The sequence below is a fragment of the Capsella rubella genome, unplaced genomic scaffold (genome assembly GCF_000375325.1).
Source record: "Capsella rubella cultivar Monte Gargano unplaced genomic scaffold, Caprub1_0 scaffold_3, whole genome shotgun sequence".
NCBI lineage: Eukaryota > Viridiplantae > Streptophyta > Magnoliopsida > Brassicales > Brassicaceae > Capsella > Capsella rubella.
The window spans coordinates 6,789,194-6,804,819 of NW_006238921.1; the positions used below are offsets into that span (position 1 = coordinate 6,789,194).

At 36.2% G+C, this 15,626-nt stretch overlaps 3 protein-coding genes across 3 annotated transcripts; 2 read left to right on the forward strand and 1 right to left on the reverse strand.

Annotated features, from left to right (window-relative positions):
* Positions 1–145: 145 nt before the first annotated feature.
* Positions 146–2,005, forward strand: LOC17890973 (B3 domain-containing protein At3g19184). The gene is made up of 7 exons (XM_006298290.2): positions 146–425; positions 532–621; positions 871–902; positions 1,000–1,162; positions 1,255–1,461; positions 1,551–1,701; positions 1,791–2,005. The coding sequence occupies exons 1-7, from the start codon at positions 291–293 to the stop codon at positions 1,799–1,801; spliced, it is 789 nt and encodes a 262-aa protein (XP_006298352.1). The 5' UTR covers positions 146–290; the 3' UTR covers positions 1,802–2,005.
* Positions 2,006–2,721: 716 nt separating this feature from the next.
* LOC17891093 (autophagy-related protein 2) lies at positions 2,722–11,942 on the forward strand. Its single transcript, XM_006296751.2, has 15 exons — positions 2,722–3,141; positions 3,574–4,574; positions 4,780–4,928; positions 5,185–5,330; positions 5,413–8,445; positions 8,535–8,647; positions 9,188–9,377; positions 9,695–9,808; positions 9,887–9,994; positions 10,093–10,225; positions 10,729–10,925; positions 10,999–11,195; positions 11,288–11,375; positions 11,508–11,547; positions 11,665–11,942. The coding sequence occupies exons 1-13, from the start codon at positions 2,932–2,934 to the stop codon at positions 11,367–11,369; spliced, it is 5,673 nt and encodes a 1,890-aa protein (XP_006296813.2). The 5' UTR covers positions 2,722–2,931; the 3' UTR covers positions 11,370–11,375; positions 11,508–11,547; positions 11,665–11,942.
* A 470-nt stretch (positions 11,943–12,412) lies between these two features.
* LOC17892755 lies at positions 12,413–13,180 on the reverse strand. The gene is made up of 2 exons (XM_006298683.2): positions 12,701–13,180; positions 12,413–12,558 (listed from the first exon to the last, which is right to left on the reverse strand). The coding sequence occupies exons 1-2, from the start codon at positions 13,109–13,111 to the stop codon at positions 12,523–12,525; spliced, it is 447 nt and encodes a 148-aa protein (XP_006298745.1). The 5' UTR covers positions 13,112–13,180; the 3' UTR covers positions 12,413–12,522.
* Positions 13,181–15,626: the final 2,446 nt, after the last annotated feature.

Consider the following 15,626-nt stretch of genomic DNA (forward strand, 5'->3'; position numbering starts at 1 on the left):
AGATAGTCTTTAAATGAATGAAGCCCATACTCTTATTACTTCACGTATCACGATGTAGTGCTTACTCAGATCTTCCACTGTTGATAATTTGAAATTTTCAATTTGATTGATTAGACAAAATGATTAAAAACAAAAAGTGAAAATGGAGAAGTAGAAAAATATGAATACTAGTAGCGGTGAAGGAGAAACCAACGGTCACTCAAGAGCATTCAAGAGTCATAAACACTTTGATCTTTTTTTCTTCTCTCCCCCTTCGTTTCTCTCCATCTCTGTTTCGGAACCCTAAGAAAATGGTGGAATCGGAGTTAAGCTATGAGCAGATTCGTTTGAAAAGGGTGGAAGAGAACAAGAAGAGGATGGGGGAGCTTAATCTCAACAAGCTCGCTCAATCTCTTCGCGTCTCTTCTTCTCCTAAGCCCTCTCCTGTAACTTTTTCTATTCTCTTCTCTTCTCATTTCTTCTGTTTCTTCTTTTTGTTTTTTTTTTTTTTTAAATTAAATGAAATGAAACCCATTTTGTACGGAAATGTAGTCAAAGACAAGGACGATGCGTATGCCAGTGGATTTCTCGGAGGTCAGGAGATCAAGCCGTGCCAAGGGTCCACCTCCAAGTTACAAAGAGGTTTTGCCTACCAATACCATTATCTTTGTATGAGTTTCTTGAAGAACTTGTGGGTTTGATTAGTAAATGCTTAATCTTTTGTGGATTTTTCCTTAGTAGGATTGAGATAGATAATGAGTTTGTTTTTGGAATCATCAGATCTTGTGGTTTTAGTTTGAGAGAATGAGAAAATCTTGAAAGATAATCCTACTTTGCTTGAGTTGTTTCTCTGTTCTCATTTATCAAAGCTATTGTGATCCTTATTCGCAGTTTGGACTAGAACCACTGGAGAGGCCAAGAAGGTTGACCAATGCACCACACTCTATATATATATCCAACATAACTTTGATGTAAGTTTTATAACTTTTCAATATACGTTATTTTTGTTTGGCTTTGCAGGAGCTATCAAAGAAGAGATCTGCTGAACAGGGTATATGCTTCGGACGAGGCACGAGTGTATGCAGTCGACAGGGCTGAGAAGCTCCAGTCAAGCTTAGATCCAGAATTCCCAAGCTTTGTCAAACCAATGCTTCAATCACACGTGACTGGAGGTTTTTGGTTGGTAGGTGAAGAAACTTGAATGTTAAATGTATCAAAGACTGTCTGAAACTTATCCCCCAATAGTAAGTCTTTTATCTGTTATCGTAAACACAGGGCTTGCCGCTTCGTTTTTGCAAGACACATCTACCAAAACGTGATGAATGGATGACTTTGGTTGACGAGGAAGATGAGGAATTTGTGGCGAAATACCTCGTTGAGAAGAACGGTCTTAGCGGAGGCTGGAGAGGTTTCTCCATTGATCATCAGTTAGTCGATGGTGATGCTGTCGTGTTTCACCTTATCACCCCAACAACGTTCAAGGTAAACGGTGTCTTTAATTACCTTGATTTGTTGAAACATAGGCTAGTAGACACTTTTAGCATGAATTTTGAAACATATTGCTTGTTCAGGTGTATATCATCAGGGTAAATGATGATGGAAACAATGATTCGGATGTGAATGAAGAAGATGAAGAGGATGATATTGATATAAACAAGAAAGAAAAGGAGCATGTTTCAGAAGCTAGACAGTTGAGAAGCAGTGGTAAAAGGAAAAGAGGAGGTAATAGTGTCTCGAATCTCATGTTAACTCTTAATAATTAACTTGATAATATTGATTAGATAAAACTATGTTGTGATTGATTTATGCAGGAAGAAAGTAGAGTTTGAAGGTTGGATTGTGAACTCAATGGAAGGAGTAGGAAAAGAACTGAAACTAACAAGGTTTTGTAATGGAGACAAACATGTTTATTTTATTTTATTTTGTTGGTGTCATGTAATGGAGACAAACATGGAACGTTACGGCTGATATTATTTTGGTAACTAGCTACGTTGATTTGATATGATAGATATTATATAATTTATGATTTGGATAAGGAAAGAGAAATCAAAACTTGAAGAAGAGTATTGAAAGTGAAGTCGCACCGAACCGAAAACAAATGGACTTAACCATATTGATATCTATAGATTTCAAACCGAACTGACTTTTATAATTATCTAAATTGGTAGATTAACAAATAAACTCAAACAGAACTCCACTTTTGTGAGACCAAAACAAACTAATTACAACTTATCCTTTCAAAACAATTAAATACATAATAAAATCATATATCTCCCATATACTATATAGGTATTAATATATAAACAAAAAATAGTCTTTATAAGAAACCAAAATATAATTGAATGGATTAAAAATATACTAGAAAGTTCCTTCTTAAATCCAACATACTTCTTAAATCCAACATACTTTTCAAAAATCTAAAAATAATTATAACCAAAATATTAAACATATCGACATTGTACATAAGTTTATAACTATTATTATCCACAAGATTTGATATAAAAATTGTTCTAATTCGATCAGGAAAATCGGAATATTTAAAATAGATATATAATCGGATTTGGAAAATGTTTTCTATAATCAGGATAACCTAACGAGATTTGTTGGTAATTAAAAAACAAAGTAAGATTGAGAACCGGGTTTATGTATCATCAATTTATCACTGATGAATGATGATGTACCACCGCCAACACAAACCGGTACGGTTATTAGAAAAAAAAAAACGAGAAAGAGATAGGGAGAGAAGAGACGAAACTGATTCCACAACACGGAAAAGCAAAAACCGTAGATAGAGACGACGAAAGTCTCTTTAATACTCAAAAAAAACTTGTTGCTTCCTTCTCTTATTCTCTCCTCCGCAATCACAGAGGACAACTTCATGTCACCATCCCCTCACAAACCCTAAAATTCCCAATCAAATCCCAAATTAAAGGCGCAGGGGAACAAAAGAAGATGGTGTTTACGTGGAACAACATTGCTAAATCCGCGGAGCAAGTTTTTTCGAGGTGGGCGGTGAAGAGGGTTGTCAAATTCTTGTTGAAGAAGAAATTGGGTAAACTCATACTTGGTGACATCGACCTTGATCAGCTCGATATTCAGCTTCGTGATGGCACAATTCAGCTCTGCGATCTTGCTATCAACGTTGACTATTTGAATGACAAGGTTTTTGCCTCTTCTCTCCTCTCTTCTTCTTTTTATATTATAGGAACTCTTGGGGCCAACTGTGTTAGTTGTTTTGGTTCTGAAAGTGTGTTTTAGTTGTTGCTCTGAACTTCTCTATCAGTTCAATCCAGGGAGCTTTAGTTCATTGGTAGTGGTCTAATTCCTGATGAACTAGAGGTCCTTCTCTGTTGATGATTGCAAAAGTACTGTTTTGAACGAATACATAGGGTGGTAGCTCCGTTATTTTGGTTTGTGATAGGTAATTTTGTAATCCTCAGGAAGGTCCTTGAATATAGAGGTTCATCTATGGAGGCCAAAGCTTTCAATTTTGTTTCAAATCCATGTTTTTAAAAGTAAATTCAATGTTTTTTTTTATGCCTACTTTGATTCTGACAGTCCCATCCCCATATCATCTTATTTCTTTGAAATTAGTTTGATGCTCCGCTGCTCATAAAGGAAGGTTCGATTGGATCTTTGTTAGTTAAAATTCGTTGGGAGACCAATGGTTGTCAAGTTGAGGTTGATGAGCTTGAGCTTGTTCTCGCACCACGTTTGGAAAGTAATGCATCATCTTCAAATGAAGCCACCACCTCTGCCTCTACCCGAGAAGATTCTCATAATGTTCGTCTCGAATTAGGAAAACATGACAATGAGATGTTGGTGAACGCTGCCAAATCTGCGTCTATCGATGTACATGAAGGCGTTAAGACGGTTGCAAAGATAGTGAAATGGTTTCTTACAAGTTTTCATGCCAAAATTAAGAATCTGATAATAGCATTTGATCCCGATTTTGGCACAGATCGGAATGAAGCTGGTCCTAGGCCAACACTGGTACTTAGAATGACAGAAATAGACTGTGGAATTTCAGAGGATCATGTTTCGGCTGATGAAGTTTCTCATGACAATATACTCGGTATTAATCGACTTGCAAACTGTGTGAAGTTTCAAGGAGCTGTTGTAGAGCTTTTAAATATGCATGATGATGATGATGACGACAAAACTTGTGGTAAAAAATCATCAAGTGGTGTCACTTTAATCATGACAGGCGAAGGAGGTGGCTTTTCAGGGAATTTGAATTTTAGTATACCCTGGAAGAATGGTTCTTTAGACATTCGCAAGGTGGATGCTGATATTTGTATTGATCCTGTTGAAGTACGAATTCAACCATCTACAATTAGATGGTTCTTACAATTGTGGAAGACTTTCACGAGTTTTGGATCAAACTGTTGCCCCTCAGTTCCTCATTCTGATTCAGCGACTGATTCACTTACAATACCTACTAATGTAATAGTAATGCCTCCAGCTACATTATCCTTGTCAGGTGGCCAAGAATTAGAGCCTGATACTACACCTGAATTACAGTTTATACCGGATTGGTTTCCATCTTCGTTCAGCAAGAAAGAAGTGGATGGAGAAGTAGATATCGGGGCAAGGTATAAAGGATGTCTCTGTTTGTTCAAAAAAATAAATAAAGGATGTCTCTAGCATAATATTTCGTTTTCACACGTCTTTCAAAGATATTTTATTTTCTTGCTTGACATGATTTTCCTCTTTCATCACAATCTGGATATGACTTTACCTTTAGGTTTTTTAAATTGAATTGTCGTATATGTGTTAATATCTTCTTGTTTCCTACAGTGTGGACCAGTTTTTTGAATGTTTTGATGCAATGAGGAGTTACCAATCAGCTTTTGGAAGCCAAGGAATGTGGAATTGGACATCTTCTGTCTTCACAGCAATCAATGCTGCATCTAGCCTCGCTTCTGGATCTTTGCTTCTTCCTTCTGGTAAGAATATTTTCTTGATTTTTTTTTAAATTGTGCATTGAGCGTATTGGTACTTATTGTCACCAAATCTATGCAAGCTTTATTATACCGGTGATAATCTTTTTTTGTAATCTTAGGTTATTTCTTGTTTTTTTCTATTACTGATACCCTATATACCATCAAGCTTTGTGCTTAAATCAATCCATTAGCTAGTGATGCCAAGCAGTGTAAGTCGTTATAGTATTAAACTATCTATGCTATTCTCATGAATATGCAGAACAACATGTTGAAACAAGTTGTAAAGTATCCTTTGCTGGAGTTTCGGTGGTATTATTTTTCCAAGATGAAGACAATTGGAAGGATGTTTCCATGCGGATTCACTACTTGGGTGCAGAACTCAGAGATATTTCTGTCTCTTTTCAGGTAATTGCTTTGATGACTTGTGTTTCCTCCCCTCACTAGTATCAACCACCGAGTTACTTAAAACATTCAATAAGGTCAACAGGTATGCCCTCATGATATGAGGCTAGAAGGAAAAGTGAAAAGCATGGAGATCGCCGATTATATTCAAGCTGGAAATGTTGTTGACACTGCTAATGCTGAATATCAGACTCGTTTGATTAAGGATTTACAAGCCAAGGTTCAGACTAGTCTTCCTCCCTTTGCCTCGTCTGATAGGCATGCTGACTCCGAAAGCTTACTCGAGATAGTTTCTGATGGATTCCTCTTTCGTAACAAGGGTGTTGCAGTCAAGACATTGTTGGTTATGGCTGCAGGAGGCAGTGGATTTCAGTTTATTGTCAGTTTCCAATCATCCAAATCCAGCCATAGAGTATCAAACTCATTCTCGTTGAGTTTACCACCTACCACATTCTGGTTGAACCTTAATTCAGTAGAAATGTTGGTAAATCTTTTCAGCAATATATCAGAATCTATCCCCATAACTAGTCATGAAAGGATTCAGGTGGCATCCTCTTCTAAATCAGATAATTTGCGAGGTAGTGTGTCAATCTGGAATGCTCGAGTTATTCTGTGTTTCCCTTTTGAGAGTAATTCAGAAAGGTTATGTAACTCGCTTGGTGAGCAATTTATTGTCGTCGACTTATCTTCCTCTCTGCCATCTGACAAGGAAAGGCGTAAAGAAGAAAGTCCAGGAGAAATGTATTTTACATCGGCTACTCGCTCTATATGCTTCAATGTTGGTGATGCTAGCATCTATTTGGTCACGTCTGACCGTAAAGATTCTGAACAAAATTCATGCCATAGGCCGGGTGAATTCTCTGCATATAATATTTTACATACCAACAATAGAACTAGGCACCAACTTTCAACCATTGGTATATTTTGGCAAGATCGACCTATTGGTAGTCCTTGGTTAGTAGAGAGAGCTAAGATGTTGGCTACGCAGGAAGAATCTATTCAGACAGGTAAATCTGGGGGGAACGGCCTTGAGTTTGCTGCTGTTGCTACGGCCAAAGATCAAGAAGACATCTACTCTCAAACCAGGAAAGAAATAATGTTGGCTTCTTCATTCTGCCTTTTTGTTCATTTGCTTCCACTTGCTATCCGTTTAGATAGTTGGCAATACAGCAAATTCTGTAATCTCGTAGAAGAGGCAAAAAATTGGCTATCACGTATGGCAGCCAATACAGCTGAGAAAACAGAGGAACCTGTTGTGTGTCAAACGTCTCTTGTTGTTGAATGTGATTCTATTGACATCTTGGTTAGGCCAGAACCACGAACGGACATTAAAAATCAGCTTCAGATTGAGCTTCCTGGATCATGGATTCAGCTCAACCTAAGGGTTCAGAAAGTAAATCTTATGTCTGTCTCAAATCTCGGTAGTATCTCTGGTGCTGATTTCTTTTGGTTAGCCCATGGGGAAGGTACATTATGGGGTTCTGTTACAGGTCTACCTGATCAGGAGTTTCTCTTACTCTCATGTAATAACTCTGCAATCAAGCGCGGTAATGGAGGAGGTTCAAACGCTTTGTCGTCAAGATTTGCTGGCTTAGATATTCTGCATTTACAAGAACCAGGAATTAGTCACGATTATTTAGCAGTATCTGCCAGGGGCTGTACGATCTCTGCCATAGGAGGACGCCTGGATTGGATAGAAGTAGCTAGTTCTTTTTTCACTTTTGAAGTTGAAACAAATTCTAAAGAGAGAAACTCCAGCTCATCTAGCGGCTCCTCGTTTATTCTGAATTTAGTTGATGTTGGTCTAAGCTATGAGCCCCACCTTGAGAATACAGATCATTTACATCAAGCAAGTGATCCATGGGTTGCCTGTCTGCTAGCAGCATCTTCTTTTAGCCTCTCGAAGACAAGTCTGGTTGATTCCTTAAGCAATGATTATAGAATCAGGATTCAAGATCTTGGGCTTCTTCTGTCTGTGGATTTGGACCTTAGCAAACTTGATGGAGTGTACAGTTCAGAGCATCTTCATGAGACTGGCTATGTTAAAGTTGCTAATGTGGCTCTAATTGAAGCAACTCTAAAGACTCACTCTGAACATGGCCTTCTTTGGGAGTTAGAGTGTTCAAAAACTCACTTATTAATTGAAACTTGCAGTGACACAACTTCTGGTTTGATTCGCTTGGCCACCCAGCTCCAACAGTTACTTGCTCCTGATTTGGAGGAATCAGCTGTGCACCTGCAGACTCGATGGGATAGCATTCAGCAGGCAAATGCTAGGAATGATTTTGAGATCAGCGATAGACTCAGTAGCTCTGATTCAAGTGGAGAAATGAAAAATTTCAGATTAGAGTCAGAAAATGAAACTGGGGCCATTGGTTTGATGGACGAAATAAATGAAGATGCATTCCAATTTGATGTCAATTCTACATGTCAGTCTGACTCCATGGAATGTCAGAACAATTATATGTCACCTCATGGAATCTCTCATGGGCAGGCCTATAATTGGGTACCTGAGAAATTACCTTCTAATCACAGTTTTTGTGGGTCGTCATCTAGAATAGATTCAGAAAGTAGTCAAATTTTTCTAGAAAGAGAGAGCCTGCCTGAAATAATTGAAAACTATTGTTTGTCTGAGCTCCGTCCATTGTCAGATGTACCTAAAGAAGGGGATTCATCAGGGAGAGAATTGTTTCCTGAGACTGATTTGAGGAGAGGAAATTCTGGGTGGTATGATGACACGTCCGTAAGAATTTTAGAAGACCATGTGTCAGAAGCAACTGAGGAAGATCATGAGGAACATATTCTTGATGGAGACTTTTCATCTTGTGGCCTGACGTCTTACTCTTCTGTAGCTGCTAATGGACGTATAGTTCTGAAAAACATTGACCTCAAATGGAGAATTTATTCTGGCTCTGATTGGCATGATTCTAGAAAGAAAGGTGAAAATTTTAAACATACAAAGGGTCGGGATACAACTTCGAGCCTTGAGCTGGAATTATCTGGGGTGCAGTTCCTGTATGAAATCTTTCCAATTGGCGGAATATGTACCTCTAAATTTTCTCTCAAGGTCCAAGATTTTTATCTTTATGATAGAAGCAACACTGCACCTTGGACATTGGTAATTGAGATTTTTCACTATTATTATCATAAGATTGATTAGATTAGAAATAACCTGTGTAGATAAACTAACTTGCCGTTGAATTATAGGTCCTTGGATATTTTAACTCACGAGATCACCCAAGAGATTCCTCTTCAAATGCATTCAAGTTGGAATTAAAAGCTGTCAGACCTGACCCTGAGACGCCACTTGAGGAAAATAGGTATGCTATCTATATATTTACAGTGTCATACTTACTTTTCTTCTAATATCTAAGAATGAAGACCACAATTATTATTTTGATAAACACTAGTCTACTGGTATGCACAAAAAAAATTTGTTAAAAGTATTTCAACAAAAAAATTTTCTAACTTTAACCATTTTGTTCCCAACAACTTTATCAACATTTTCCGAGTTAGGTTTGTTATCTTTATAGTCAGCTGCACTGTCAAATTTAATGCCTATGAAAGAAAGGCAATTGCGTTAGTACTATATAGTTATGTTCATTTTTCCATGGAGGTAGTAGAATAGTTTCCACAAGAGTCCCCTATTTGGCAAATTGTAAGGCTAAATTAAATTACAGTTGTATCTTTAGTAAACTTGAAATACGTTCTCTCTACTACTTATATCTTTTTTGCCTTTGATAGATATTGGTGTTTCATTATAACGTAAATAGTCCTCTTGCTAGTGGGTTAAATAATGATCAGCGCACTATCTGTATACCCTTGTTTTTTCCTTTTCCTCATGAACTGCTTCCTCCCAGGTTACGGGTCGCTTTACTCCCTATACTCTTACATCTTCATCAAAGTCAACTGGATTTTCTCATCAGCTTCTTTGGAGCTAACAGCCTAGAAAAGTCTGCCGTCTCAATTGGAGACTCGGGCGGTTCAACGTTGTCGGTTTCTGTTAAAGGACATAATATCATAGAAGAAGCACTTCTTCCATATTTCCAGGTTAATAAAGATTCCTTCTACCTATAAGCTAGTATGATGACGGAGGAGAAACTTTCATGTGTTACCCACCTAGGATTGTATAATTATGTCTAATGATAGGGCGAAATTTCATGCTCTGATGAATGTGATGCTAATCATGTTGATTGGCATGAGAGCATGTTTTGATGTATTTACACACACACACACACACATTACACTATAATATGATATCACTCAGCTGATGTTATAAACCTTGGTGTTCTTGTAATTAGAAGTTTTAAGGAAGTATGCTATGTATGATTATTAAAATCATCTGACTAATCAAATTCATTTTGCAGAAATTCGACATATGGCCTGTTAGTGTTCGAGTTGATTACAGTCCCCATCATGTTGATATAGCAGCGCTAACCGGAGGGAAATACGCAGAGCTTGTGAACCTTGTTCCATGGAAGGTAAGAAACAAAAATCTCCAACCTGCGTCTTCAAGTTTTTTTCAGCATTGTTTGCTCATCGCAGAAGAACAAATGCAGGGGATTGAATTACAGCTCAAACATGTGCATGCTGCTGGAATCTATGGCTGGGGAAATGTATGTGAGACTATACTGGGAGAATGGTTGGAAGATGTATCTCAGAATCAGGTTTGTTTGACATAGCCTGCTGTCTTGTGCACATTAGTAATCATCCATTTTTTGGGTTTACTGACAAGCTTTTTAATGTTCTGTAATTGCATCTTTAGATTCATCAACTGTTAAAGGGGATTCCCACAGTAAGATCACTTGCTGCTCTTTATGCTGCTGCTGCAAAGCTGGTCTCATCACCTGTCGAAAGTTACAGGAAAGATCGAAGGCTAGTGAAGGGAGTTCAAAGAGGTAAGACTTGAAAACCCAAAATGCTGAGTGCTCAATTTTCACTATTATTTTCCTTTTCTTCCTGATATCAGAAACTAAGTTACTTATAGTGCACTGACAAGGAATTGTTCGCATCATATATGATATTACAACTGTTAAAGCCACTTACAAAACTGAAGCTGTTCAGAAAAATTTCTTTTGGTGTTAATGTATTTTCTAGACCCTCATTCCTCTAGAAAAAGGGTTAGCGACAGTAGCTGGTAGCCTTCTGACCATGATTAGGGAACCCTTATATATAAGACTTCTAATAAAGTTGATACTAGAATTGCCTCTCATAAGCAAGATGCATAGCATCTTCTGCTTTCGCCAAATTATTACACATCAACATTGTCAAGTCATGATCATGTTTCTGATACTATCCATTCGTGAAATAAATATGCTCAGCAACCTGTACTTGGTTTGGCCAGGAGTTTATAATTAGTTATATTCTATAGTACGCATTATGGAGCTGTAACTGTTTTCAGGTACTATAACGTTTCTCAGAAGCATCTCACTGGAAGCTGTTGGACTTGGTGTTCACTTGGCAGCTGGGGCTCATGATATTTTATTGAGAGCAGAATATATATTTGCAAGTGCACCATCATTGGCACAACCCCAAGGCAAAACGAAGACGAATGTTAGGCATAATCAGCCTAGAAATGCTAAGCAAGGCATGCTTAAGGTGAGTGTAAAAGCAATACATATCCTGCATTTCTGCTCCTGCATCATATATTTACATTGCTGCGGTTTTATAGGCATGTGAGAACATTGGTGATGGAATAGGAAAGACAGCTTCTGCATTAGTCCGCACACCTTTGAAGAAGTATCAACGTGGAGATGGAGCTGGGTCAGCTTTTGCAACAGTTGTTCAGGGAGTTCCAACAGCTGCTATAGCACCTGCTTCAGCTTGTGCTAGAGCAGTACATAGTGCTCTTGTTGGCATTAGAAATAGGTCAGTTCATTTTAAAAGTTTTGGAGATACGGCAGGAAAAATCTGTTATTTGCAAAGTAGTCAAGACTCATGTGGATTCTTTCTCCTTTCAGTCTTGATCCTGAACATAAAAAGGAATCAATGGAAAAGTACTTAGGCCCCGATAAACAAAGGAAGCAGGACCAACACCGATAAACCCAGGTAAATTTTCTGGTCAGTCTAATACTCTTACATTTTCTCAGATTGGTTATTGCAATTGCGGATATTCATCTAGCAGTCTGAGAAACAAACCTGGTTTTAACCACTTGATACGCTGTGTTCTGTTTGCTACAGATTGTCCATGTTGGTGTGAGGTCCTTTTTACATATAGCATGTAAGTCTCTACAAAATTTGTTGAGATCTATGTTTACCTGTTAGGGTGGTTTATATATAAGCTTGCTCCTTGTATATGGTAGCGCTTATAGTATCAACATGTTTCATTTTCTTGCAGGTATATAGGTTTGAATAGAGTAAAGTGCAGAACCATTCTTTTGCCCATCAAAAAAAAAGAAAAGAAAGATGGGATAAAAATTTTGGTATAGAATAAAAAAAGCCTTCAAAACATTAGATATAAAAAAATCATTTCAGTTTGTCTCTGTACATAAAACAATTTCGCCAATCTTCTTGATCCATTGTAAATTTACCAAATGAGTGAAATTGTACAGTGTGTGTTCTGTTTATAGAGTTGTTTTTGATATATCATCAGTCAGTGTCTTCTTTTTTGGTATATTTCTTAGAAGATACTAAAAAATCAGAGTGCGACTTTGAGACTAATCAGGCGTCTGAAGGATTATGTTGGAAACATGGCCAATGAAAACAGTGCCATATTTACTGTTGTCTGGCATCAAAGTAGTAGCTAGATTTTAATTTGCAGGGGCACAGATTTTTGCTGGAATTATGATTTTATTATCTAATTAGGTGGATTATTAATAATAAAGGAAGTTTCATGTAAGTCTTCTTTTAAAAGGATAAGCTGGGTTAAGACATGTAATCTATCACCCTGATTTATCGGTCGGCGACTATATTAGGACATACTGCTACTGCTAATCAGTTAGGTGTTAACAAGAGCGTAATTAGATACTAAACCAATGGAAATTATAATATAGCTAACGATGATCATAATGGTCATACACAATAATAACAATAAAAAAAAACTACGTAAAAGATAGAGAGAACTCCAAGAATAACAAGAAAAAGAAAACAATAAAAAATGGAAGATTATAATTTATTTTTATTTTTATCAGTAGTATTACATATTAATATCTAGTTCGTCGCCATAGTTAGCTTGAATTGTTTTTCCCCCGATCTTTCAGTCATCAGATTCCAATATACTTGCAAGACAATTCTGCAAAATCAAATCATATACAATATATATAAGTATTTAACATTTTTTTACTTAATCTTTTATATATATATGTTAGAACTTAGAAATCATCAAAGCAACATGTGTTTCCATTAATTAACCAATAAATAAATAAATATGTTACTTGAGATCTGTTGGGGAGATGGAAGTTGATGTTGTTGGAATGTATTTTCTTGGACTTGTTAAGACCTAACTTCCACCAACTACGTGATGCCTTTGAGTTGGTTCGGTCAGAATCTTGAGCACTTAGTTCCTCTCTAAGTGTCGTCGTTGTCGTCACTTTCCTCTGAGTAGCTTTCTCTAGTGGCAACAGAACTCCACCGAAGAAGATCTCATCAGCCGCAGAAGTAGTGAAACCAAAGTTTTCGACATTGAATTTGAAATCAGACGAAACAGGAGCTTCCTTGTATTTCACCTGGTCATGTGCTCTTGGTATTGTTTCTTGACTACTGTCTGCAAAATCATTGGAAAACGAGATTCTTGCGTCTACAAAGGATGAAGAATACAATGAGGATTGTTCTACAGCATTAGCCATCTCTCTTCTCTTTCTCTCTTTACACCTTTGGACACTTTAGAGCTCAGTAAGTTTGTGTGTTTTCTTTCTTCCCTTGTGCTAATCTTTTGGGAGCTTCATGCAGCCACATGTTTTGCCTTTTATAGAAGATATGAGATTGGTGGACTTCCATGTGGATTTCATCTTTTATTCTTCAACTAATTTTTTATAAATGATTTTTTTTTTCTTAATTTTCTTAATGCATATTATAATTTACATATAGATTTATACTGGCTAATACCGATTCAATGAATTTGAGTTTCTTAGTTTATAGTTTTAACTCTTCTTTGTGCTTAAAAAAGAAGTCAATTAGCTTTGACATTTGTTTATAAGCATATATGTATATTTGATTGAAGCATTAATGCGCCGTAAATATTATATGTTTAAGTATATGGCTTAAATTAAGGAAATCATAATTACTTCTACAAATTTGGATCATAGTCTTAAAAATAATTTTTCTAAAATAGAAGACCATCGTTAGTATTTGGTTTTAATCTCTTTAACAGTACATAGCCAACGTCTTGAATTAAGACTTCGTCTTAACTTCTGAAATTTGTTAAATAAAATAAAACTTCTTAATAGTGGGAGAGTAGTATTGAACAAAATAGTGAGAAAGTAGCATCCAACCGTTCAAACCATTTTTTTTCTTTTTTTTTTTAGCACAAACCAGTTAATTATTGCTTTTCATTTTCTAATTAGTAATAATAATTACGGTATAAAGCTGATTTTGACAGTCAGTGACTAAATTTATTTAATCTGCTAAAGCAGTTATATATTGCTTCAGTCAGTATATTAGATTTAATGGTTTAGATAATAGTAATACTACTATACATATCTCTTGTATTCTAAAGCGACCAATTTAGTGTAAAGAAACTATAGTTTTGCACTGATATCTAGACAATGGATTAATACGGGTGAACAATACTACTATAAATAAAAGAAATTATGTAAATATAAAAATTGGCATCATTATTAGTATTTTGTGTTTCGAATTCAATGTGGTATTGAAAGAATAACATTTGTAGATCTGTCGTCGTTCATACATAAGCTAAGTAGATGATTAGATTCACTGCATTTGCATTTTTATGAACTCTTCTGTTGTCGTCTCTTAGATTCATTTAGTTCGATTTCGGTTTAAGTGTGACACTCAATTAACCGACATAAGCGCACCTTGTCCGCATCGTTTCCCTTTAATGTCATTAATTAAATTTTGATATACCGCTAAGCTAATGCGCAAGTAATTTGTTGAGTGAGACATTTCTTTGTATAGAATCAAAGGAAGATTTGAAATTACAAAAACTACCTTCTAAAGATGGGAGATAGTGAAGAGAACACCACAAAAGAAAAAAATATAGTAATTCTATTTCTCTTGGAATAAAGAAAGGCTAATAATAAGCATAGGTTTAGGTAAATACTATCTTAACAATACATTTTGTGTTATAGACAACAAACAGAAGAAGCGAAAAGAGCAGACAAAAACACTGTGGCACCAAAAGTGCCATGTGAGGCTGAGCTGTAAAAATGTTCAAACTGATCATAACTGAGAAAACAATTCAGTGTGAAAATCTATCTTTCTGGATTCAGATTTTAGGGGTTTTGACTAAAACTCTCTGCCTCTCTGCTAACTTTTGTCTTGTTGTTGTGACCCCTCAACTCACGTGCTATCACTTCCAGTCCTAATGGGGGCTTTCTCCATCTAGGGCTTTGACGCGTGGCCCTTTTTTTATACTGTGTCTGCATGATTCCATATAATTGTATAAGCGAACATAATAAGAGTTTTGTACGAAAACGTTCTCTACGGATATTGCAAAATCCATGATGTTCCTTGAGAGTGCAATTGCCGTATATTTCGTTTTTAGATTCAAGATCCTTTCAATTGTTTTGTTTATTCTATCAAATTAGCGTTTTAACTCCCAATTATTGTCAAGTAGAGACTAATTAATTACCAATCAACTAGAGTAGCTAGGGTTTAAATTTTGAAGAATTGTTTATAAAGCATGACAAGGGAATCTAGACGTATAGATAGTATCAGAGGACTTTTTTGTGGTGGATAAGTAAGCTGTAGTATCTCTTAAGTTTATTTTGGCTGTCTTCTTGTCCCCAATTTTCTCTACATCTTCTGTCTTTTTCCTCTACACTTATTCACTCTAATCCAAATTTTGTTATGTATTGTACTTAAACAAATAAACTAGCTAGCTTTTCACCTCACTAATATGTGTTTTCTTAGCACTTAAGTCCTTCACCAACAAAACGACAAACAAACAAGTCCAATTATTACTACGTTTTTACCTTTTTTTGTTTTTTTTTTAATATCCGAATTCTACACTAATTTCCGGATCCTAAAAAAAAAAAAAAAAAACAATAGAAAAATGACCACTAAACTAAGTTCATTTAGTTTGGCCCCAAAAAAAAAACTAAGTTCATTTACTTGTTTTTCTACTACATTTGAGAAAGAAAGACTAATATTTACGATCCGGTTCGGTCAGACTATGCCAAA

What these genes read in the sequence shown, in the direction of transcription:
- LOC17892755 (XM_006298683.2), bottom strand. Translation starts at nt 13,111, where the DNA reads ATGGCTAATGCTGTAGAACAATCCTCATTGTATTCTTCATCCTTTGTA. An exon ending in ATCTCCCCAACAGATCTCAA is followed by an intron (nt 12,559 to 12,700) that starts GTAACATATTTA and finishes TTGATTTTGCAG; the next exon opens with AATTGTCTTGCAAGTATATT.
- LOC17890973 (XM_006298290.2), top strand. Translation starts at nt 291, where the DNA reads ATGGTGGAATCGGAGTTAAGCTATGAGCAGATTCGTTTGAAAAGGGTG. An exon ending in CTTCTCCTAAGCCCTCTCCT is followed by an intron (nt 426 to 531) that starts GTAACTTTTTCT and finishes ACGGAAATGTAG; the next exon opens with TCAAAGACAAGGACGATGCG. An exon ending in TCACCCCAACAACGTTCAAG is followed by an intron (nt 1,462 to 1,550) that starts GTAAACGGTGTC and finishes TTGCTTGTTCAG; the next exon opens with GTGTATATCATCAGGGTAAA.
- LOC17891093 (XM_006296751.2), top strand. Translation starts at nt 2,932, where the DNA reads ATGGTGTTTACGTGGAACAACATTGCTAAATCCGCGGAGCAAGTTTTT. An exon ending in CACTTCTTCCATATTTCCAG is followed by an intron (nt 9,378 to 9,694) that starts GTTAATAAAGAT and finishes TTCATTTTGCAG; the next exon opens with AAATTCGACATATGGCCTGT. An exon ending in CTTGTTGGCATTAGAAATAG is followed by an intron (nt 11,196 to 11,287) that starts GTCAGTTCATTT and finishes TTCTCCTTTCAG; the next exon opens with TCTTGATCCTGAACATAAAA.